This window comes from Acanthopagrus latus, chromosome 23 (genome assembly GCF_904848185.1).
Source record: "Acanthopagrus latus isolate v.2019 chromosome 23, fAcaLat1.1, whole genome shotgun sequence".
Lineage (NCBI taxonomy): Eukaryota > Metazoa > Chordata > Actinopteri > Spariformes > Sparidae > Acanthopagrus > Acanthopagrus latus.
In genome coordinates this window covers 4,665,554-4,690,681 of record NC_051061.1, presented here as the reverse complement: position 1 = coordinate 4,690,681, position 25,128 = coordinate 4,665,554, and the positions used below count along the sequence as shown (strand labels likewise).

General features: G+C 43.9%; 2 protein-coding genes across 5 annotated transcripts in view; both read right to left on the bottom strand.

Annotated features, from left to right (window-relative positions):
- Positions 1-255: 255 nt before the first annotated feature.
- Positions 256-7,828, bottom strand: LOC119013725. Of its 3 annotated transcripts, none has more exons than XM_037088536.1 (4): positions 7,705-7,828; positions 3,319-5,769; positions 879-976; positions 256-555 (listed from the first exon to the last, which is right to left on the bottom strand). In XM_037088536.1, exons 2-4 carry the CDS (start codon positions 5,720-5,722, stop codon positions 457-459), a joined length of 2,601 nt encoding a protein of 866 aa, XP_036944431.1. In that variant the 5' UTR covers positions 5,723-5,769; positions 7,705-7,828; the 3' UTR covers positions 256-456. The 3 variants fall into 3 exon arrangements, with proteins under 3 accessions (XP_036944431.1, XP_036944432.1, XP_036944433.1); XM_037088537.1 differs by having other exon boundaries at positions 256-558; positions 891-976; XM_037088538.1 differs by having other exon boundaries at positions 891-976.
- Positions 7,829-7,985: 157 nt separating this feature from the next.
- The window catches only part of LOC119013726 (paralemmin-2-like), a 35,647-nt gene continuing 18,504 nt past the window's right edge, over positions 7,986-25,128 (bottom strand). For both annotated transcript variants that reach the window (XM_037088540.1, XM_037088539.1), the window contains exons 3-9: positions 18,894-18,945; positions 17,646-17,726; positions 15,234-15,352; positions 13,925-14,060; positions 12,896-12,920; positions 11,006-11,086; positions 7,986-10,258 (exon numbers count right to left, since the gene is read on the bottom strand). In XM_037088540.1, the coding sequence (XP_036944435.1) occupies positions 9,396-10,258; positions 11,006-11,086; positions 12,896-12,920; positions 13,925-14,060; positions 15,234-15,352; positions 17,646-17,726; positions 18,894-18,945 (1,357 nt within the window). In that variant the 3' untranslated portion in view covers positions 7,986-9,395. The remainder of the gene's footprint in view (positions 10,259-11,005; positions 11,087-12,895; positions 12,921-13,924; positions 14,061-15,233; positions 15,353-17,645; positions 17,727-18,893; positions 18,946-25,128) is intronic.

Sequence of the window (25,128 nt, the reverse complement as noted above, 5' to 3'; positions counted from 1 at the left end):
ATTGTGCAAATCATTTGCAGGGGATCATCTTCTGAATTGATAAATAACCCAAAACATAGCAGAGGGCACTCATCCTCCTTACAACATTGTTGGCCAAATTGTTGACCAGTATATTGAAAGTTGACATTCCATTAAAACTCTTAAACTGTTGGACTGAAGTAACACCTCTTGTTTGGTTTACATTACCCGGCCGATAGAGACTGAAAGAGAAAAAAGGGTCGGAGAGACTGATCGAAGCCATACTTTTGCTTTATTTACGTGCTGATGAAGCTACTGTTTAAAGATATCAAAAAGCATATTTGACAGGGATACGAAGCAGAGTTAGAGGAGCCAGAAAGCATGTACGATGGAACTACCTTTCGGGGATTTGATCATACTGATTAATCTTACGCTTGTGTTGCTTTAGCACGGCAGATTATTCTATTTGAAGTGTTGAAGACGTCGGGGTGGCAAATATCAGTTCTTTTCCTTTGAAGGCTGCCCGTTGACCAGGCCGGCCTCCCAGCGCTGCCACAGAGGAGCCTTCTGTCTTCCCGCTCTGTGAACTTTAGACTCCTGCTGTGAGGTAAGACAGAGCAAATAGAAGGATTTAGAGCGGGAGATTAGCTGCCTATTCTGGAGTTTGAGATCAATTTCAGAACCACTTGTGCTAATCCAAGCTTCGGTGAAACAAATACTGTCGCTAATAATTCAAATCTAATCCTGCAGGAAGATACAGAAAGCCACGTGTACAGGAACGTATGTGAACATGACTCTTCTTCCTAACATGCCTGACCTCACCTTCAGCAGGCCTTCATATCTGTGCTTTAAACACAATTCAGACCAATGATAATCCTGTAGCGTGCACACACAGAAGACAGACAGTGTAGTCATTAGACCTGACGCATCACCTGTGCCTGGTCAGATTTCGCCTGGTCACTTTTGGAGGGTGGCGGCCAAACCCGTTCCAGCTTCCCCCTGGACAGTCGTCTGTCATCTTGAAGGACAGGAAGAGCAGAGGAGCAGGTTAATTTGAAGGGATTTGATTTTAAGCAGCAGTTAAACCATTAAAGGCCACAGTGAGTGTATTCACCCATAGTGTTGCGTTGCGCCTAACGTAAGCAGCACCCATAGCATATTTGGCTAACTGGTTTGCAGCCCACAGTAATAATAGGGGGAGCAATGCTTCCAAGGCCGGACGAATTTCCCATTACATTATTTCGTGGGTTTTCAGATCATCCGTCTTTACTTCTCCATTGGGTGGAAGCCATGTGGGCTGATGACAGCCCTCTTCATAAATCCTTGCTTGTTCACGTACAAGATGAGCTGAAATGAGCGGGGCGAACGTGCTCACGTCAGCCTCCGACTTGCAGGCTCGTTACAAGTTGGAGACATCGATGATCGTCTCCCACTTAATGACAGGAACTACAGAGATGTCAACAAACTGTCTGCAGAAGGGCCACAAATGCACCACTGCCAAGAGTTACTTCAAAAATAAAATCCAACAAGACCGCTAAAAAATACGCCAAAAAACATAACCTTAATTATGTTAACATTAGCATGATGACCTTATTCTTATCTCAAGTCTTATGTTTTGCTTTGGACATGCAGCTTTGGCTTTTTAATGTAATGTATTCAGCCCTTTTGTCAGATTTTAGAGTCAGTTTAAAACACTAAAAATGAAGCCGGAGAGAGAGCTTTTAAATGACCTAAACGAAGGCTGATAATGAGCAACCTGTTTTGCCAACTGCTGTCTGAAACCAAGGACTTATAGTTTAAATTTTTTTTTTAAGATTAAACTTCGTCTGTGAAGATATCACAAGGTTACACGGCCTCAGACAGTACAGGTTTGTGTCAAGGCTGGTTAGAATAACACACTACAGCTTATTTGACCCTAAGTCATCTCCTTCAGTTTAGCCAAGCCCCAGACAAATTATATCACTGTCACGTGTAGCTTCATCATCTTCACCTTGAGTCAACCTACACGTCATGATCCAGCCGCTGTGGCTGAAAATATTAACATGGTGCTGCATGATGACATGCTCCCTTTGCTGGATATGATGTTCTGTCAGGCCCCCGAGCTCTCATGCTGTACATGTGGGCAATAACAGCGCACATGAATAAAACATGCACTCAAGCTACTGTACATACTTTCAACATGACATATCAACTGTCGGAAGTCATCTGTATTTACACAACACTATGACAGAACCAGAGGCGCCCCTGGCTCAAGCTGGGCTGCAGATAGTAGTCTTCACGTTGTCACTCAGCCCGCTGGCCTCGGCTGACTCAGATCAGGGTGCTGCCAGAGTGATGTGCCCTTAACCGTCTGTGACAGGGCTGACACTAAGTTGTCGATAAGATTCCTTAGATAACACTGTGTGATGGTAATGTAGAGAGGCATTCATTAAAGTGCTCAGACTGACTGTCAGAAGGCTGGGATGTGAAATGAAGAAAGATCTAAACGACTCTCATTAGACGTACTAGTATCTGATGCATCTGAACAACCTGATGGAAATAATCCATCAGTATTTCAATATTTTCCACTTATGGCTTCTCAACATCGTCGGTTACATTAATCCAAATTATCAAATTAGGTTTCACTGCAGTGTTCTTAATTTGGGAATTAAGAATAATGAATGTACAAATTAATGCAAAAATTCACCTCTGTGGTGCATGGAGTCGCACACAGAATACAAATACTCTGGTGGATCAAGTTTTCGGATCGTCCGCTACAGTAAAAGTAGCAACGTAACAATGAAAAACGCTCCCATACAAGTAAAAGCCAGGCACTCATAAAACAGGTAAAGTGCAAAGGTATCAAAAGTAAAGTACATTTATGCAAAACAATGGCTCCCTTGAGTGTTATTTTACATATTCAAGAGGTAAGAACGGAGCAAGTGACATTTTGAGTGAAAATGAACGATATGTATCAAATTAAACTTGTGATTAAACTGGTGAGCTCGTTCTTCTACCAAAAAGGCATTCTGTACTAATTGAATCCAGGGCTATTAATCAGTAACCAGATTTAAATAATCAAGACTGAATTTAATACATTTTGGTCATTTGCTCTCCTGTAAAGTCCAAATGTTGCTGACACACTCCTAACCTTATAACCTTGTGTCAATTGTATATATAAATGTATATTTTATACAAATGGATTGTCACATTTTATATGCTGGTCACACAGTTTAGAATGTGGAGTACGTGTTTCTCTGAACAGTTAATTACTATATCTATCAAACAAAAGTAGTAAAAAGTAGAATATGTAGAGTCAGTATACTTAGTTACATTCCACCAGTGATACTCTTGATACTCACGGACTTCATGCACACTAACCTGGTTCGTGCGCTGACGTGAATCGTGACTTTTCTCCGTCTTCACTACTCTGCCTGTTCTCTCCATACAGGGTGCATCTCTGTCTGCGCAGCTCCTCTTCTCTTTCCTTGGCCTCCCGGATGTCCTTCTCCACCTCGGGCTGCCGAGCCAGGGCTGGTCGCAACTTGTAGAAGGGGTTTTGTTTGATGATGGGAGATCCTTGTGTTGCGTTCACTTGCCTAGCCTCCATAGCAGACGTAGCAGTGCTTATGGAGTCCATGCTTCTGTGCAGGCGCACATGCTTGTCTTGTTTGGGGTAGGGGAACAGACGTGTTTTGTCTCGAGAACCACCAGTTGGGCTCTTTGATCGTAAGTCCTCGTGGATTTTAACTGCGTCGGAGGTTGATTTGTACAGCCTGAGGGAATGTGTTCTGGAAACGGGGTAACTTTTGAGTGAGAACATCTCAAGGCTACGTGTGCGCTCTAAAACCGATGGGTAAACGTGACCTTTCTTCAGTAAGGTAGGGGATCGCCGGAACCTTGTCGGACCCTCTGGGTTGTCCTGCTGGAAAGCCTCAAACAGCAGTTTCGTCTCCTTTAATTGACGGACTTCCCCTTTGCTGTACCCCCCTGGGATCTTCCCCTGGTTGACCAGCACCAGCTCTCTCTGAATCTCCTGACTTATCTCCTTCTGCATCTTCTGCTCGGAGAACTGCCAGTCACTGCGCTGACCTGGGCTGGCTGTGGTGGCAAGTGGCTCAAGAGAAATATTGGTCTTAAAGGGAATCTCGAGCACATCTGGATCGTCTGCGAGGTTGAAGAGACCGCCGGCTCTCTGCAGGTTCTGCGTCTCCTGGGCTGTCTCGTGGATCTGCTTCTTAGCGGAAGTCTCAGCGGTTGAGAACTGGTGACATGTGGATGGAAGAGACATTTCTGCGGAATATGTTTCACGAGGGTCATCAGAGTCTCCTGGCTGTGTTCTGACAGTCATTTCATGCTCAGGCTCAACAGGCATTGGTGACGAGGACACCCTGGCTTTCTTTTCGTCTTTGTTCTCATTCTTCTCATTGTTTTCCCTCTCCCATTCCCCCGTTAGGTTTAACTTTCCTCCCTCGTCGTCAACGGTGTGAGATCTACTCTCTCCCTTCTTATCTCTAGCTGTAAGATCCCCTTCTGTTCCTTTAAGATCATCTTCATCAGCCCCAAACACATCTCCCTCTTGGACAACCTGCTGGGTGTTACCAGGGCTCTCTGGTGTAGATACATCCTGTCGTAGCTGCACTTGTTGCAGACGCTGAAGGAGTTGTTCTCCTTGTTGGATTTCAATACTTATACTCCTGCTTCTATCTCCTTTTGTAACCGTCTCTTCAGTGCCTTCAAAGATTGGGAGCTGGGGCACTTGTGTTTCCCCACTCTCCCTCCTCCCCCAGTTGTACTTTGTGAGGTTATAGTCCAAAGATCTGGTGTCAACATACTCTTCAGTCTCTGTTGGCATCTCTGGTACCTGTGGTTGACTGGTTGCTGCCTCCATCTTGGTTGGGTTGCACTTGGAGACCTCTGGTGGTCCGCAGGACGCAAAAACTTCACACCTCGCATTGAGATTAGTCTCTGCTGGGTCATTTGTCTTTACACTGTCACAGGTGTTGTTTTCTTTAGTTAGTTTTGAATCTACCTCAGCAAGACCAAAAGTGTGTCCGGATGCTGTTTTGTCTTCCTTGTTGTCAAAATGTGCCTCATTAAATGAGTTTTCGTCGATGCTTGAAGGTACCTGTTTCGGATATTTGTCTTTCTCTGCTTCACTTTCCTTCAAGTTTTCCTGTCCTCCACTCAAACTGACCTCTGGTTCCGCACTTGACTCTTGTTCTCCTGGACGGAGCCCCAATGATTCCACCAGACTACCTGCGCCTTCCATGGCTGTTTGGTCTTGATCCTTTGGTAGAGTGGAGTCCCTGTCTTTGGACAGAGATAAGGCGTCCATACACTCGTCAGAGGTCTGCGCTGTACTTGCTTTCACTTCATCCACCTTGTTGTATGCTGCCATTAACTGCTCTTCACCATGCCAGTCTAAGCCACTTGGATTACCTTTAGCCGCTGTGGCGTCAGATGCCCCATTTGCAAGGGTCAAACTTGGATTAGTCACCATCGCATCTGTGCTGCCCTCTGCTGGCAGCAGAGGAGCCACGTAGGATGGAGGAGGCGGTGCGATGAAGACGGCATCTGCACCCTCATCATCCATCACACCATAGTACCTTCTGATGAGTGCAGGGGCAGGGGGGGTGAACTGGGGTTCATCTTCGGGCTTCTCACCACAGGGCTCCGGTGGGCTGTCTGTGTGGTCTGCCACAGGGTCTGAGTCTGTCTTCATCTCCAGACCACCGTCATCCTCGGACACTTGAGGGTTGGGTCTGGGATCTCTTGTTTCCATGGTTGCAAGCCTTTGAAGCAATTTATGGGTGTTTCTTCTTTATTTCCCTTTAACAGAATCATTAGAAAGTGACAATGAAATTCTTTATATCGTTTACTGTTACAAAACAGAACAAGCTTTTTTGGATAAAGACTATTATCTAGTTGAGCTTGGAGGAAGACATGTTCATCATATATTTGCACTGTGACTGCTACACCCTACAGGGCATAGCTGAAACCTCCGAGGGGTTCCCATGGTGAAGACGAAATGATGGGCCCCTGTTAAACTCCATTGTTAATCTCACATTATCACTGCAGTGTGTATCAGTTTTCTGTGCCACAATACTATCTTGCCCCAGGTTTGCTGTGATAATCTGATTCAAAATTCATTTAGGAATATAAACACAGAACCTGTTGCTGAAGAGCAATTGTTGCAATTTGTTCTCATGCTTATATAGGAGGAAGCTCATGCATACCCATGGGCATACATGTTCCTGCCAAGTCCTGCTTATGGTTTCACAGCATTTTCACTGCAGGTGAGCAAAACATGTCAAGAAAGGCACCAGTGTGCTTACAAAGGCAATGAGGTAGAAAAATGAGTGCGAGCCAAGTGAGCCAAAAAAATTGTCTTTTGCAAATGTTTATGAGTTTGGAAATGTGTTTAACATGTTTGTTAGGCCTCGAGGATACACTCAGTGTGTTAAGTGGGTAACAGAAATGTTATTTTACAAAATCAAAAAATTCACTGTGCACTTAAGGCCCTATTCATGTCTGTTAAATTACCACAAACGAGTCAACACAGTAAGCCTGTAGATCTTCCAGGGACCTCTGAAATTCTGCAGCCCCGGGACATTTGCTGTCCTTGCCCTGTTGGTAATCCAGCCGTGCTACAGTGCCTTCAGAAGGATGTGAAGTGTGCAGTTCTTTCTCTAAGCCTTGATGTTTGATTATCAATATTCAAACTCTTCTGCCTGAAGTGATCGCAACAACAGTAATGAGGTCTTATTTATTTATTTATTTTTTTAAAAAGCCCTGGAATAATCAAAAGCTACATCGCTCTCTGTTTTTTGCAGCAGGCAAATTGCAGGCAAACGGTTGTTCTCTGTTGTTTGGTGACTTTTCTCCCCCCATGCTGTGACCTAGCACAGCCAATTATGCTGACAAAGGGATAGAGTAATCGGCTTTGCTCTGTCTGTTTTGGCCTGCACACTGTGTACAGTATCTGAGAGCCTGACCGGCCAGAGACTCTCATCATCTCACCGGTCTGCCTGCTGAGAATTATGGTTTTCTATCATTCTGTCTGGTATAACAGACATTAACTCACCCAGCTAATGCCTGTTATCCATGAGCCACATGGACTTGAACTGTCAACTGGCCATGTGTTGGGTATTTACACTGATTCTGCAGAGGGCACAGTCTGCAGCACCACTGAATGCTTTTTTTAAAACGATACAGCATGTTCTCCTTAATATTAATACAGTACTGTGTTATCTTGCTCCTTGAGTTGCAGGTTTAAATCTGTGGGTCTGTATTCACACCTGCATTTAGGGGCTTAATGCCAGTCACAGTGTATTTCGGGATTACCAACAGCAGCACCATAGTGTACATAAAGCTCAAGCAACAGGAGATATTAATGCGCCTTAATGAGCTTAACCTGTTTATTCCCTCCTCCTTTCAAGAGACATTTTCTCCGCTGTTGTTATGAAGGCTCTTACAGATTATTTTAAATGCTATTCAAACACTTTGCCATGCTACTTAACAGACACTGCGCATGTGATTTCGTGACTCTGTTATTCAGCAATTGGTCACAGATGTAACACTGACTACTGTGTTAGTAGTGTACACGTACTTATCGTACAATTCTCATTCATGACTGAACGTAAGCTTTTGTCTTTCTGTTCCCAGATGAAGAGTTACCATTTCCTGGCACTCAGTCAGGAAGAGAAAAGCAAAGACGCACGAAGGCCGGCACATGATGTAGAAATTCTAAAGGAAGAGACTCACCCGGTTGTAGCGCTGCTGTCATCTTCAGTGCGTGATATTACCGACCTCGATGGAAACATTAATGATCCAGATGATCTACTTAGCACCTGTACCTTCCTGTCCCCTGTGTCATGTGAGCAAACACAATCCTCCTCTTTGAGAAGCAGGACGCTGCTCGAATGAGCCACAGCAGCACTGCAATGATTCAAGTTCTCTATACGTGCATATATTGATGCAACATAGAGACGTCTGCATACAACTCTAATGGAGGACCTTAAAGAACTCAGACACACTTGACAAGGTAATTCTATATGGTTTTATGAAGAGTATTCCAGTTAAAATCCACAATTAATCCACTTTATACCAAATTACAGTGATAAAAATAATCAAACACTTCCATAGCCCACAGCCTTTTTCTTCTCATATAGAAGCGTCTCCCAAACTCAGGTGCGGGGCAGGGCTCACCCCAGGGGTGCATGTATGAATGGGGGGGAAATGTGTGGTGAAACTAAGTTGAATGAACAGGATTTATGTAGGTAGGGAATATAAAAAAACAATGGTCAGCATAAAAGCATCGGCAAACTCTTACAGCACTAAAATGTTTTTTTAGTTGTTGCTTCCCCCTTGATTGTTAATAGTTGAGGGGAGGTGGGAGGCACAAGCTTTATTCGGCTGCTAAAGGTGGGCCTGAGAGAAAAAGTGTGAGAACAACTGTTCTATAGTAATTCAACTGTATAATCGAATCAAAACATTGTATATATGGAGATGAAATGTAACTGCATTTCCCTGTACTATTTTCGAAATGCAGTTTCATAACTTTTCCCGCAATGCCAGGAGGATAATTCTTGTGGCGACATACCAAGTCTTTAAACTATATTTCAAACACTCAAAAATTCGAACTTTGACATTTTGAGAAATCCCTTAAATCAGGAGATCGGTACCACTCACACGTCTGTGCAGTAAATATGATGCCGCTGTAATGCCAACATAGCATAGGTACCCTCGGCGAAACAACAATTAGGGTATTTCCCAAAATGTCGCACTATTAGTGTAAGGATTTTGACACTAAAACACATCTTGCAGGCTTAAAAAACTTAAGAACTATTGTGACAATAAAACCCCCAAATGTCTTGTGTCTCAGTGGTAGTTACAGCCCCGAGTAGCAGTGAGCAAGAAAGTAAAAGTATCAAAGGCTGTTAAAAATGTAACAAATTGCCTACTGTTTCTAATTAACATTTAATTACCACAATAAATCATCTCATGGTTACTGATTATTAATATTTTTTCCCCAAAGCTATAAAATCTGCATATTCTGCTCTTTGGCAAACGATGTTAAACATATTGAACATCTTTCGCTGATAAAGCACAGAACGAGTCCGAAGGCAGAGAGACAGTTGAGGTGGGAAGTTTCTGCGAGCCTGCAGGACGGCTTGCTGAAATTCTCAGCTTTGTCCACCAGAGGGAGGAAGTGGATTTTTAGAGCCCCTCAGTCCACAGCTATAAAAGCCCCACACTATAAACCATGTCTCTCTCCTTGGCAAAGTGAAGTGAAAGGTTGGATGCTCAGAGCCAAAACCAATGTAATTAGATGATACCAGATGGTGGTACATTCTCCTTTAATACTCATTAAGGCAGCAGTGCAGCATATAGTGTCTAATGGAAGGCACAAATATTAAAAATGATAGGCTTCAGGCTAATGAGCGAATCTCTTCTTACATGACAGAACAGCACTGACAAGTCTTGCGCTTGGAAGTGCCTCCTCCCTCTGCTATACTGGGTGAAGCTGAATTATGCAGCCCCTTATCGCCCTCCTCTGCCTGCACTTTAACTCCTGCGGCCCCGTTTCCCTCCAGGGGAACGTCCTGAAACGCTTGGTGCTGGGGCTCTTCCCCTGGCTGAGGTGCAGCAGACATTTCAGGGCCAATGACATGCTCTTCTCCCTCCTCGGTGATAATCACTCGTTCCGCAGTGAGCATGCCCTCGAGCTCCTCTTGGCCTTGACCCTGGTCGGTTGTGGAATCAGCGTATCCCAGGAAAACAAGAGTAACTGGGCCATCCTCCAAGCTTTGATCATCCACGTGATCTACCGCTCCTGCAATGTCTCTGACTGCCATGATGCTTCCGTCCTCTTTTTTCTCCTCCTTGCTTCCCATGCTTGCAGCACAGTCCTCCATCCCCGGCTCAGCTTCCAATGTGTAGCTTCTAGAGCTGTCTGTAAGTGTATTATCCTCAACTGACATGGCATGACGGGTGGAAAAAGACAGGACTTCTCCCTCCGGGGCTCTGCTGACTTCCACGTTCTCTATCTTTGCCTCTGCCTGGTGTGGCGTCACTGTGACCTCATCCAGCAGCACTTTCATCCCGACCCCATCGATGACGTTCAAGATCTGCCCGAGCTCCTCGGTCGACGGTTGAACTCCAACCCCGCCGACCGTGTGGATGCTTTTCCTGCCATCGTCGAAGACGGCGGTAGCCAACGGAGCACCGGCCGGCGAGGCCACGGGGGCCACTGACCTGACGACGGTGGCGCCCGTCCTCGGGTCTCTCTCAACTTGCACTGCCACTGTTCCCAGGACTGTAATAAAGAAGACGGAACAGATAGATGATACAATTAAGAGGGAATACAACTCTAAAGGTTATATCACTGATAAATGTTAAAATACTCTGCAGTTGAAGTCAAGACTTTGTTTTCATCTAATCAAACTGCTCTTAAATGGATCATAGGCCTGGGTTTAATTAAGAGGGGAGAAGTGAAAAGGTTAATTCCAGGTCAGGATCAGAGCTCTGCGTCTCTAATGTGAGCCGGCACCGTAGACAATATATAGTGACACAACCCAGCAGCTCTTGGCTCCACACAGCCATCCAGCGGGCATAAAGAATTAACGAACAGAAATAATAAAGTGGGCTAAATATAACCTTGTTTCCCAGGCCGCTCACCTCAGTGCCATCGTTAAGTCGAACCCCGAGGGCAGAGCCAAATCAAACAAAAGGGTCATCATTTGCGAGAGCAGAGGAGACTGGACAGATGACTGATGATATTCTGATATTATGTGGCCCAAATTCCTGTTTAGTCAGTCTCATATATCCATCATGTGGCACAGTCAAACATTCGGCGTCACAAAGAGCTGCAGTTAGACGGGACCTTTATGAACTCATCAAACTCATCCTGGGACAGTTATCTGAGCTAAACCACACTGACTCAAACCAAATTTTGAGCCAAAAGTACTGAAGACATGACCAGCGCATCCTTAATCTGGTAATTATACTGTGCTCTATACTGAGCAGTCCTTCTACAGTTACAAAGTCTACTCTCCAGCCTTACCTGATCGCCCATCTTGTCTACTTTCATGAAACATCCTTTGTGCCATTTGGATGGGGAAGTGATCCTCAGTCTGTTTATTCACTGAAAAAGAAAAAAAAACATGCATTATTGTTACATCTATATATCATATATGCTTCAAAATTAGTATCCTAGGTGTTTGTTTAATGACAGCACCCTCCACACATTAAGCTGAACGATGTTTTTAGCTGTTGCTGAATCTCAAGTACGATTTCAGCACTGGCTACCTTGACTCCACGATTCTGTCTGTGTTCATTGAACTACTAACTGTGTTGTGATTCAAAGCACAGAGTAATGACGTGTTGGGTGCGCAGAACCAGCCGTTCCTGTGAATTTTGACAGCCTGATTATTTGCCATTATCACAGCTGAACCCATGAAACAGAGACAGCTGATGACAGCTAGACTTCTTTCTCTTTGTTAGGATATGAGACGAACACAACACTGAGTGTGCAGAAGCTGCCGACTCATGACACTCTCTAAGGTTGAGCTACAACCCTACAAATGTAATGTACAGTGGTAAAAGAAACTAATATTATTTAAATACCGGTAATAAAAAAAAAATCCCACCATGTATCAACATGTAGGACTTCTGACCTCGGAAGCCATGATTTTTTGAAGTGTGACAAAATAGTCCATTAAGTTTACATCATGTTATATATTTGGGTGAAAAGACACATTACTGTCAGATCAACAAAGCAAAAATAAATAAATAATGTTAGTAACTTAATAACATACAACATCATGTTGGGAGGTTGGAATCAGATGTCTTGAAAGTTTTGACTGTAGAAACAGCTACACACAGTTAGCTGAGCTAGTTGTGAGCTAATTAAAAGCTAGTTCACGCTGAATGTAACTTGTGCCAAAGAGAGCCTTTTTTAATCTGATGTGGTATCAGCCCTCGTGAATGTTTGCTGCCAGCTTTGAGAGATGTCCAGCAGGCTGCGTGAACCCGTCAGGATCAATACTTATTTGTATTTGCTGCAGCCGGCAATAGCAACTGGAAGTTCAGAGACAAAATCTGAATACTAAAGGATGAGCAGGCCACAATGTCAATACAGAGCAGTGTTATCTCTTAACAACACCGGCTCCTAAACGTCTGATAAACACTGCCGGGGGGAAACGCCTTCACAGAGGCCACTGTTTCGACAAATATGTCCATTTTTTGTGTGGGAAAAAAAAACAAACACTTGCTCAATAGCTGCAGTATCGTCATCATTTCCTTATTCAAAAACTGAGGAGAATTAACATTTCAGCTTACTGTTTTTAATTTTCTGTTAAGCTTTCAAATTAAAGAGCGAAACAAAGCCTTCTGGAGGATTTAAGATGCTAATATAACTTCAGAATGAATCGCAATCTCATCCCAATATTATTTTGAATGAAGTCTGGGGGGAAGAAATGAATGAGTACGCTCAATTTATTAAAATATTCAACTGCATTGCAATGTTCAAACTTCAGTTCCGGCCTGCGGGCCACATCCGGCACAGAAGCCTCTGAGTGACCCACAAATCTGATATTTGACTTAATATGTCAACTACATCTATAGTGTCTGCGTCTCAGGCACTGAATTCAGATCGGCCAAAAAGTGTTGGGATAAATATTTTGCTCTCATGGTGTTCTTGTCCAGCAGAATGAGTCATGCAGGCAGAATGTAAGTAATGTTACAGACAAAGTAGAGCTGTTTCTCAGCTGTGGCTCCATTCTGTCACCCCGATTTCAACGACTATCTCTTCATGCAAAGACTTAGTTATGGTAAATTATCGTCTGTCAGGAGAGAAAAGATTCTAGGCCGGCGTAGTCATGAGAGTGACAATGAGGGGATGGAGGCTGATGGTAAGCTGATGACGACGATTACAGCCCAGCTGACTTCTTACCTTGTGCGTCCTCGTCAGTGCCAGCCTGCGGGCGAAGAAAAGAGACAATTCTAAGTGCTCTCCATGGTCGGACACTTTAAACAGACACTGAGCCTGCAACTTTAAACACATGCCTCCACTCCCCCTTTCTGGAGCCCTGCCCTACTTGTGCCCTGCCATAAATATTTCAAAGACATCTTTAGAAGTGTTGAACCAAGCCGAGTCGCATCGTGTTAAGAGATGCTGAGGTTAATTTGCCTAACAACAATTTCAGTCCTGCTGTTGGGTGCCAGTGTTAGACTGAGCTAAATGTGGGCTGTGCAGTAAAGCCACACAGTTGGTTGTGCGGAGGGTAAAGTTCCCGTGCTGCCACAGGATGCATTTTCTCCATGTGAGAAAAAAAATACAACATATGATAAATACACTTTGATGCTCATGTATTAATAAATCCAGGTTGACTTTAGGTTCCTATGGAAAAAATCCAAGAGAAACAAATCTATAAATGTATGATATTCCTGAAGCAGAACATTTGTTTCATTCCTCATCAAAATCAGCGTAAAGCTGCGATTTGATTTACTCATGCAGCGCTAAATCCGTACGTCGTAGCACTGTTCTAAATGTTTTATTCATGACACATAATTTGAGGCATTCACAGCCCAGCTGCACAGGCGAGTAGATTATTTTCTGTTTGTTGTGCTATTTATTTATTTAACGCTCAACTGCCTGGGATGTGGCAAGAGACCAAACTGAATATCATTGTCATCCTCCTGACCTCTATTTCATATTCATAAAATAAATGAGATTTTAAAACATTCATCCTTTAAAGGGTCTTTTAGCTAAAGGGGCACTTGGTGTGGTGTTTACTTACCCACTGCCTTCACAGCGACTCAAAACATGAAATATTTCGGGGCTGTTTATTTATGTCTCAAAATGTTCAAACTTCAACCCAGTCGGGTAAAATTGTACACCGAATACGATGAAATCTCTCAGAAGTGGCTACTTTGTGGGTGTGTGAGTTTATGATGCTCGAGAAACGGCTGTCTGTCTCACCCAGTAGAGTTTGTCTGTTCTGGCAGCGGTTGAACGGTTGACGGAGTCTTTGTTTTCTTCTTGTGAGGCTTGTTCCTCTTTTCTGGCATCAGCTGCCTCCTCGTCCTCCGGCGCCTTCTGACTTTTGGTTTGTTCCCTGACACACAAACACACGCATGCACGCACACGCGCACAAACACACGCACACACACACACACACACACACACACACAGGCTCAGATGTAATATGTGTCTACACAAAATGCTGCACATTAGAGCGCGTAACATAAATGATTCAGAACAGCACACCAAGAAAAAGAAACACTGGATACACTGAGTTGTGTGTGTGTGTGTGTGTGTCTATGCCCTGGTCTATAATCCATTATATCATCTGTCACATGGTTGCCTTCGATTTGATCTTTCCATGGTCAATATAGAAGTGTGTGACTGTGTCTGTGACGAAAACTGTACTCCCTGCTTCATGGCAAATACTTCCATCTTTAGAAATGCACATGTGATCTCTGCATATTTTCTTACTCTGTGCCGGCAGAGTGCAACTTAAAGGTCGAGTGTGTAGGATTATCTGGATTTATTGAGAAAGATAATATAATATTCACAATTGTGCTTTTATTTGTGTATAATCACCTGATTTGTTATTGTCTTCTGTAGCTACAGAGCGAGTAGCTTCATGGAACAGTGCCAGGCTTTGAAGCCAGTTTGACATAGTGGCCAAACTGTGTAGTTACAACGCCTCGCGATGCTCACCAACCCACAAAAATAAGTTTTCCCAGAAGTTTACATTGACTAATTTTTTTTTTACATCATTGACCCCATGAAATGACTTGTTTCATCATGAGGATTCAGTCCATTTTCTCTGATAACATAAGCTGAAGGTTAAATCAGAAGTAAAGCTGTTCAGTCTATGTCTCTGATGTGCATGCTCTATTTTCGCACATCTTCTGCAAAAAGCTGTGCAGAAGATGCTCCTGTTGCTCCTGGTTTTGCCTACATTGGCATCCAAACATGACTGGCCCTGTGATCACTGTTGACTCGACTGGTGAAAATAGTTAAAATCTTTTTGTTTATTTTCTAATGGATAAGGCAAAACATGCTACACTAGCTCTGATTTTCTAAAATTGGTGGTCAATACCTTTTTTTTTTTGGTCCCTGGTCACAATAACCCCGTTCCTAGGCCCTGACATAACCTGTACATTTTCCAGAGTAGGCAATGACCTCCGAACCAGCACCTGAACCTCCATGGTGAAAAAGGGTTATGTGACATTGTAAAACTGTGATTACATCTGAATAAAGTGGTTAAAATGTGTCTCACGTTGCTGTGTGCTGCTCTGCTTCGTCCTGTAGTGGTGGACCGGGCTTAGAGATGTCAAGTGATGCAGGGACAGGAGCTGGAGCTGTTTCACTGAGCCACTGCTCCCTCAAGTTCTGCCTCTGTATCAGAAAACAGAGAGAAAACATCAAGAAGAGTTCAAACTAAAGGTCAGACACTTAACTTGTAAGGCAGCTGGAACCGCGATCTTGTGATCTCAAAAATGTATCTTGCCAGGATTTTGTGCTTGTGGCCGAATACATAGTGGCTGAACCAATCAGGATCTTATGAAGAACAACTGGCAGCTATGGGCTTGGTCATTCATTTATTTTTCAATTATTTTATCCAGTTTCTATTTTAGGGACGATGCATATTAATCGACATTACTACAAATATATCAGAATTAGCGTGAATAAAGTTGGCAACCTTAAAATCTAGAAACAAGTTTAACAACATTCACAAAGTAAGACAAAGAGATGCTAGGTTACCAAAAGGTAGTACGCTTGTTGGCCAGGCACGCAAACAGCCAACATTTGAGCAAGAAATCACACTTACTGCAGCCCCGTGTACTCGGCTTTAACATGTGGAGAAACTTGGCAGACCTACTGTGCCTCGTTAAGGTTGCTAAGCTATGACTGGACAGTTCTTGTTCCCTGGACGGGTTTTGCGCCAATTCTGTTGCACCATATCAACAGACATGACCAAAACAAACAGCACACCAAGACCTCTGCCCGTGTTCAAACACAGAGAGCCAACCTGGCAGAAATCTGCCGTTTAGGCTCCTCCACAGACCAGACTAGGACTGGCCCCGCAGTGCTGCCATTTTGGATCTAGCTGAGGATGAGTAAGACCGGCAAGTGACAGTGAAAAGGTGTCACGGCTCTGCACCACAGCCCCGGGGCCCCACACATCCTGCTCCTGGAGTTCAAATTCATCTGTCAGTGGCTGTGGTGTGAGCGGGAGTGACAACCTGGAACCTGACAAATGCTTTTCTTTTCCCCCTCCAAACACTTGAAACCCCAAACTCCTGATAGATCGTACTCTCCACGCATACCCGGGCCATGTATCCGTGCACGGCTGTCGATGGGTGGGAGCGGGAAAAAAAAACTAATCACCGGATGTTGCGGGAGAGATTCAGAGAACACCATCCTCTCCTCCGGGCTTTTAGTAGAAGAAAGCGACAAATTCTGCCTCACATTTAACCGCCACAAAGATGAGCGAGGCGTTGTATCTTCAGGCGAAACTCATTCAACTGAGGCGGGGATGGGCTGTCCCTGCCGCCAGCGATGCACTTACCCCGAGGCAACGTGCGGTTTGAGAAAGCAGAAATGTGTTGCACATTGTTTGTGTGGGAGGCTGTTAGAGTGTGCATAATGCAGCACCGGGCTACAAAGATAATGTAATTGGTTATGTGTTGTTTATTTTGAAAAGATCATGTCCTGAAGGGAACAGTGAAGTAGCTCTGTGCAAAGAATCCCCAGCTCATACCAAATAACGTCCCTTTTTTTTTTTCCCCCCCACCCTATCATCACCACTTCCACTCTCGCAGTAGACATCCGGAGTTTTAATTTAGTTGGTTTCCTCCAGAGGGTCGGGGTTGACATAGTAACAAAGAATTTTTGGTTCTGGAGCAGGGATTCTAATGCATCCTGTGCATGTAACTAAACACTATTCGCTCATGTGTTGCTGGGAGTAAATCTGCGTCGTGTTGAAGTCCAAGTGACCCCACCCAGAACACTTGAGCTAGGGTGTCGACTGGCGAGCCGCTAAGCTTGGCAACGGTCATAACACTTTTATTATTATCTATAACATGAAGCAGCTGTAAAGGATGGAAATAATGAAAACAAATTGATTGGGCCCAACCCGTAGTTTTCAATGCTTTTAATAAAAAATAAAAAACATTTTAGGCTAAATCCTTATTTGGTTTGTGGTCAGCAGTTAGATGACAGGATTTATACCACTCGTGTGTCTGAGCGATAAATGTGAAGCTACAACTAGTAGCTTGACTTTGGACAGAAACTGACAACAGGGAAAAAGATGCAAAGCTCACTGACCACTGCATGTGTTGTTTTTCATCTCTATAGAAACCATGTGTGAGCCATGAGTTTTAATTTGTGCATTTGTATCCTAAAGCACAGACTTGAGTGTAGAAAAGGTCTTCTAGTTTAACAGACTGGTAGCAGACTGTCATGAGTGTTTTTTTTTCTAAAACATGTGCTGTTTGGTAGATTTTTTCATCCAGGCCGAGGCGAGCCGTTTCCCCATTTTCCGAGTCTTCACTCTTTAGCAAAGCTAACCCACTGCTCGCAGCTGCGTCACATTTATTGTACAAACACAAAGTGGTACCTATCCTCTCATCTAACTCTTGGCAAGAGAGATTAAGCAAAGAACTTAAATCCGCGTCATTCAAATCACCTTTTTCTGGGCCGTCTTCAACCGCTCCTCTTCCGTCTCCCTCCTCAGCTTCTTCTCTTCTTCCTGCTGTTGACGTCTCTCCTGGCCAAGGAGGAAAAAGTGAAAGTCTTTGAAGAGGTAACGTGAGGAAAAACGACAAATGGAACACTCTCGGAGAGGATGGGTCCTTCCTGTCCGGGCTGTGGGTGTGTCACGCAAGAGAGGTGCGATAACTTAGCAGCTAAAGCACAATCGCAGAGAAAACTGACTGAGACAGTGACAGCTCTGTGAAAGAGAATCTCATATCACAGCTGATAAGGCATTCAAATCCACTGCTTTAAATAGTCTGAGGACTGAATCTGTACTCAATCCCAACTATTGACTGTCAGTGCTGCCTTGTGAGGGTCTACACTGCTTGAAAATCATTTCTGTAGCCTAATGCTCACATAAAAGACAACGAATTCAAACTTTCCAGGAATGTTATCACTACTTACCGGTCCACTTGCACAAACTTTTCCCGTTAACTTACCTCTGAACAGCAAAACACTGGAATTATTCCAAAAAGCGCTGGTTGATGTGAACTGAAACAACAGCTGTATTTCTTCTGCTAACAACAGAGAGAACTTGATCCAGGAACTCTGTACTTATGGAGGGTAACACCCGCTTTTTAATATAATTCTCTGGTAACACCCCTCTGCAGTCATGGTCCCTGAGGACAAGGACTTCTTCTGTGTGAAAGCAGAGTTCCGAGAACGACCGAGAGGGGGAGAGGGGATATTTTTAGGGGATGTGACCGACAGATTACAGCAGGCAGATACAGCTGGCAGGAGCGCAGGAATGCCGAGAGAAATAGTTCAGTGACGCAGCACATCGCACGCATGCTGACACTGTATCTGTACTGTTAATGTAAGCTCCAAAACATGCTGAGGTCCACTCCGGGGCCCTCGCTGTCTCCGCCGAAGTGGGTCACTCGTGTTTGGGCAGATTTTTACATTCGAGCGAGGTCAAGCAGCATCCACTCAGGCCCCGCAACCTTTCATTTCACAGATCAGTGAATGCTGGCCAGAAAGTTAACTGGGGAATGTTCTTTGCATGCTCACTTCAGGCGGTGCAGATCAAGCGCGACCGTTCCACCGAAGTGACGTGAGACAATGTGGGTGCGGTAAGATTATTTTGACATGAGGTGGAAGGTCAAGTTGGTTTAAGGCACACAGAAGTGGTCGGTAAAAGGGCAAACATAAAGGCAGAGAAAAACAAGGAGGTTCTCACCACTATGGCTTGCAGCCTTTGTTGGTACTTCTCTGCCTCATCCATGCTGGGCCTTGAAACAAACACAAAAGGAATACTTAGAGGGAGAGCAATACAGTTGCAATCATCACAATACACCACATACACACACTTGTACTGGCAAGATGAGGTAGGTAAAATGATGTCATGCTAGTTCTCTAGCTGTGTCTGTGATGGATGCAGCAAATTTCATTTTTACAACAAAATGTTGATGAAGGTTTTTTTTTAAATGTGAGAAAACCCTCCAACAACAGGTGTTCAGGCATCAATTGAATTTCTGTTTGTTTAGTTCCTTTGTGGTTCGTCACATTCGACACCACAAATGTGCTGCGAAACAGAGAGCAGTGGATCACATGCCTCATCAGAATATGTACGTCCAGAAGACGTTAAAACCTCTTAATAAATGACATTCTGGATTAGACGCATCGTTTTTCCAGCGCTGATTATGAAAGTTGCTCCTTTCTCATCTCTGTTGAGAGCTGCACATGCGAGGTGTCTGTCGGCTAGCCATCAGTCAGATGGTCGACTGAATATTGAAATAATGGTTTTCGTCAACAGCCCAAGTTCTGATTTGCCATTTGTCTGTTCGTGGTAACAAGGGAACATGTCAGAGTGGACAGACGAATAAGATAAATCAGGCTTTGGCCACAAAAGCAACACTTTGGAGGACTTTCAAGGGTTTGGATCAACTGGTTGACGTCGTAAAAGAAATTAGATCATCCCCTGCATCTTTTCTTTGATGGGTTAGGGTTAGGGTTAGTGTGACCATGCTGATTAAAAACACGGATTCCCACCCTCCTTTGGGTGCGGTGTACTGGACTTGCATCCTCCGCGTTACAGACCACACAGATTCATTGGTTAAAAGTCTGTTTGCCGCAGCTGATTCACTGAAAAAGAAAAGTTTGGGGTCACAAACTTCACCAGCTGTGCCTCCATGTTAGTGAAGATTATTGACTGATGGAGGAACACTCGCTCACTGAGATGGAAAAGAGGATGGCTGGTAAAGCCACCGTCCTGTACTCCTCACAGCAGACATTGATCCTGACTCATAGATTAATCATTTAAGGCCTTGCCATGTTCATGCAGTCACAGCTCTGACAGGCGTGGTGGGAGTGAGTGGAGCCTGCAGTGTGAAGCTGTAGACGGACATCTCTCACATTCCTCACACATGTACACGTAACATGCACACTGAATTTATCTTCATGCGGTCCAGACCTTTATTCATACTTAGTTTAGCGATTTCATGGATTTACCACCATCACTTAGCTACCGTACAAAGCCACCCTGATAGTCTTTCCGTTTTAGAAACATCTTGTTGCTGTAGGGTGCCGGTCATCAAACAAAGGCAAAGAGTATTAAAGAAAACGACAGTCACAAGTAAAAGACAGAGTGAAAGTCATTTTCCTGTTGAAACTTAGCGATGCAGGGCATTAACAGATATGGCAGATGATCGTATTAAATGCATCTAATACTTTAAACTGAAACCAACCGATTCTTTAACCATGATACGATCAATTCAATTTGAATTTCTCCAGAGGTGTTATGCAATGGAGCTTAATATAAAAGTGATGCTCCTTGGCTCGCAATCCTGTAACAGACCTCACATTACATCAAAGCTTCTCACTGTGAAGGGCCGTCTCTTTGAAGTCAGCGGGCTTGTGAACCCTCTGAGATGTATAATGATTTACCATTAATGACTGTTTGTTGGTTCATCCGGGATGAGGGAATATCGGCTCCGGGGCCCCCGTGTGCTGCCTGGTGAGCCAACGCTCCGCCCCAGCTAGGCAGCGTTGACTTCAGATTCCTATCTGGAAATGAGGTGATGGAGTTCCGCTGTCCCCGCGTGCCCTTTTTTCAGCCATCGCCTTTGCAGCCATGACCTCCATGCAGGGGGAGCATTTATCCGCGGTGGGAATTAGTACCACATTATCAGTTATTTGATGAGCTGCTACATTAAGGCAAGATTATGTAACTTAACCTTATAATAACAGCGTCAAAATCAATTTGACGGTACGGTGTTTTGTAACAGGGTGAATGGTGTCTCTGTCTCAGCCTCTCCATGCCCCCATCACTTGCTTCTGCACAGTGTCACTTCAGTGACATTGCTAACATTGCTATGACGTAATGAGTTTAATTTGTAGTTAGTGACTTATGTACATGATGTCTGACATCTACAATTATTGGATGGATTGTCATTAATTTGATACAGACACAGTAGAAATTGTGTCCATCAACATTCCCATTTAGCCTCGGTTGTGCGTTGTTAAGTGTTATTTTGCAAAGATTATCTTGCAGCTGGCCTGAGGATCCTTGTCATCCTCACTTTCTATTGTTTCTTGTCAGCCGAATTCAGAAGCACGCTTGCTCTTCTTCTTCAGCAAGCTCCAGGAGTGCCTTGCTAGCACTGTCACTGTGAGCTGTGGATGTACAATGACAACTCTATACAGCGTCAAATGAGGAGCCCTGTTCATTCCTATGAAAGCTGCTCAGTGGCGTATGAAGCCAAACAGTTAAACATCCTGGTGAAAGATTACCCAGATCTCCTGCACCGTGGGACCCATAGAGCGTGTGCACGAGAGATGAGCCGACTAACTAGTTTAACCCCCTGCTAACTGAAATGTTGATAAAATGATTTGATCAGACTAGACTTTCCAAAAGTTATGGGTCTGAATGGATCAAATTACAGCAGTCAAATTTAGTCACTGGAGCCTGCTGCTTGTCCTGGGGATCTGCTGTGAGCATGTTAGCACGGCGGCATTAGCATTTCATTGAGATACCCATATAGATGTGATTCAGTGCCATATGGAGTATTTTGTTTTACTGTGTCCTCAGTTCAGATTTGGATTTGCCCAAAACATGCCCTGTGTTGTCTAGTAGTGGTGCTTCACATTTCCCGCTTTTAATAAACTCTTATGGATTCAGATATGAGTCATACTAGTTTCAAACTGCCCATGGGAAGAATAAATGTTCCTGTTTAGAGCCCTGTTTTCACAGTCTTTTATCTCTAGCAGTTGTCACGACTCTCATCTGTGTGTGTGTGTGTGCATCTGTCTGACTGGAATCACTTAAGGAGAAACACAGATCTGATTGGCTGAGCAGCGTCGTGCGAGTGATCTTCCACGCACTGCAGTTGGTCTGAGTTTCCTGAACCACTACTCCAATAAAGGCGAGAAAATGTGCAATGGTTTACAATGAAACTCTCTGCCAAATGTATTCTCTTTTAATTATTTATCTGTTATAGGTCAGCATCCAGACAAGATAGCACCTGGGGCCAGACCTGGACAGCGGTTTGCCTTTCAATGATCTCGGAGGAGGGCTGAGCAGAGGAAAGCTGGTTAACAAGGGGGAGAACAGAACAGCTTACAGCAGAACAGTTGTAAACCAAGTAGTGTTCACTGTACCTTAGCATTTTGTTCAACTCAGGTTTGCTTATCTCAGCACTAAAGGTGGATATGTAATTGGTTTTGTTTTTGGGATGTCTACCTTTGTGTGCTGGGGACCTGGAAAATGTTACGTTACCAAATATGCATGTCATCTTTTTGTGTTTTGAAACTTAAAAAAAAAAAAAAATGCTGTTATGAATATGGAAACGGAAAAAAAACCCAAAAAACTTGCTCACCCTTGCCAAGTTCTTAAGGCCCCCCAGGGTGCAACATGACCCAATTTGGGAGCCAGTGCACTAGCTCATTGCTTAGACTGTACATATCATGGCTGCAATTACATTATATTATATTAACCTATATCAAATCAATGTGAATGATTTATTGCATTATAGGCCCATATTTTTTTGCATATAGTCCCTTATTGGGTTATTTTTCATTCAGTGTACATCGTTTGCTATCATTCATTCATTTACAATGGATATGTCAATAAGCACTTTGTAGCTATCTACATTTTCTGATGAGTTGCCAAACTGCAATTTGCTGTACAGGTTGCCGCGCAATGACAATAAGATTAAAATATATTAAAAATCTCCTCCTTAGGAGAGTGAACGCAGTGACAGCGACATCTTGATGATTTTTTTTATTATTTGTAATGAGTCTCTCAGCACTAACATCTTGTGTGACGTTCAGATGTACACATGAATATGGAGGATAATAGGAGTCAAAGTGGAGACGAACACAGTGGGAGTCAGAGGTGCAGAAGTAGCAGTAGGAGGATGAGACGTAGCAGTGACAGCTGTAACGGTGGCGTTGCTTTATAATTTCACCGGCGGAACTTTGTCACTGAAAGCCGAGTGACTTCACACGCAGAACAAAGCGGCGTGGAGATCAGAGGAGACGCAAAAGATCAAGACGAACGCGATCCGTGGCACACAACAACGTTCGGCGCGTCCACAGGTGGGCGGCGTTCTGCGTCTCTGCGTCGTGTGAAGGAAGGAAGGGTAATGAGGAGCTGCGACTGCTCATGAAGCCGGAGCACCGCTGGGAGTTTTCGCTCTGTTTGAACATGAGAAAGAAGCTCTTTGAGAACCACAAGGTCACTGACAACCCCGGGGGGAGCTGCTATCTCCTCATGACAGCAGCCTCTGCCGATACATGCACACACACACACACACACACACACACACACACACACACATTCATGCAACAACACAAAACAGCAGGCAACACGCTGCCTCGGAGTGAGTGAATATGAAAATGCTACTGTACATGCGGTGGGTGTATGACTGCGGGAGTGTGTTGCCTGGAGGTTAATGAGATGAGATATGTGTGACAGGGGCGGTTGGCAGTGTAGACCGTGTTTCACATACATCATTATTCTCATGGCGGCCCTGTGGCTTATATGATGGATGCTGATCACATGAGACCATACGTTTCACTTCCTGTGGACACGCAGAGACAGTGAGCGATAACTGAACAGCCTGATGATAAAGAGGGTCACCGGCTAACAGTGCAAGGATGAAGAGGTTTGGAGCGTAAAAATGAACAAAGGCGAACAGAAGCGGATTGAATTCCACGGAGGTTTCTGACCCGGGAGGAATCCCCAGGGATAAAGAGCAGAACAGGAAGCCTCTTTGCATCATACAAATGACTCACAGTTGGAGCTGCAGCCGGTCACTGGACTGGCAGTAATTTCAGTGTACTTTTAGATGTACTGCAGGAACTTTTAGCTGGAGGATTGGCTATTTCCGAATGGTTATTCATACTGCCTATCACCGAGTCTGTTTCTGACTTGTTCAGGGCGACAAATCATAAAATTACCACAGTTTTGTAGTGGATTGCTGAGAATGAAGCCTGAGCCGGAGAGAAGTTGCTCTGTAGTCTGTAGTATTGTGTTGTTATGTATTGTTAAGAACCTCACAATTTTCAAGTTTTTTAGGTCGCAATTCAATTCAATATCGATCCGATTCAATACTGATTTAAATGCTTCGATATCGATTCAGTAATAAGTAGTAATAGGAATAGGAAGTTCTAGTTCAAATTGAAATGTAAACAAAGGCACACGAAGTGTTTAGTTATAAAATAATGCAACCATAGTTAAGCTGAGATATGCCATTGTTTCTGGGACTGCAGGGTACATTCTTGTCTGACATAAATATAGACACAGGGTTGCCAACTCTCTCGATTCACACGGGAGACTCCTGATTTTTAACCCTATCTCCCTCAATTGGCCCAGTCAGTAATTTCTCCTGTTAATCTCCTGATTTTACAGTGAAACAAGTAAGACTGTGGGGGATTTTTGTCACTTATACAAATGCAAATGCATGCATTAGCCAGATAAAGACCTTTAATAAGTCAGCATAGCCAGTGAACTTGTGAACTTGAGTGAGGCGGAGCTGCATAGAGAGAGTTAGAAGAGAGACCCATACATTGACTGAAACACTATATACACAAAAGAACAGGGGAAAAAACCTTTTGCACCTTTTTAATCTTAGAGGTAAACCTTTTGACAAAATCTGCATATCTTGGGAGTTAGGAACAGACATAACTAATGAATGGCCTTTACTGGCCTATTAACAACAGGATCAAAAGGCCGTTAAACGGTGCATAGGCTGCCAGCTGAATAGGTCTGGTCCAAACGGACGTATATATTGTTATATCTTTAATAGGGTTGGGCGACAAAATGATCTCAATCATTTTCATGATAAAAATGTTCACCACAACGATGATAAATGGATGACATTTATTTTCGATACAGCTTTTTTGAGTCCGTATTCCTCTCCCTAGAAAACCACTTAACCATCGGCCAATCGCACAGCAGAGAAACAAAAGCA

What these genes read in the sequence shown, in the direction of transcription:
- LOC119013725 (XM_037088536.1), bottom strand. Translation starts at nt 5,722, where the DNA reads ATGGAAACAAGAGATCCCAGACCCAACCCTCAAGTGTCCGAGGATGAC. An exon ending in CACGTCAGCGCACGAACCAG is followed by an intron (nt 977 to 3,318) that starts GTTAGTGTGCAT and finishes CTGTCCTTCAAG; the next exon opens with ATGACAGACGACTGTCCAGG. An exon ending in AGGCACAGGTGATGCGTCAG is followed by an intron (nt 556 to 878) that starts GTCTAATGACTA and finishes ACCTCACAGCAG; the next exon opens with GAGTCTAAAGTTCACAGAGC.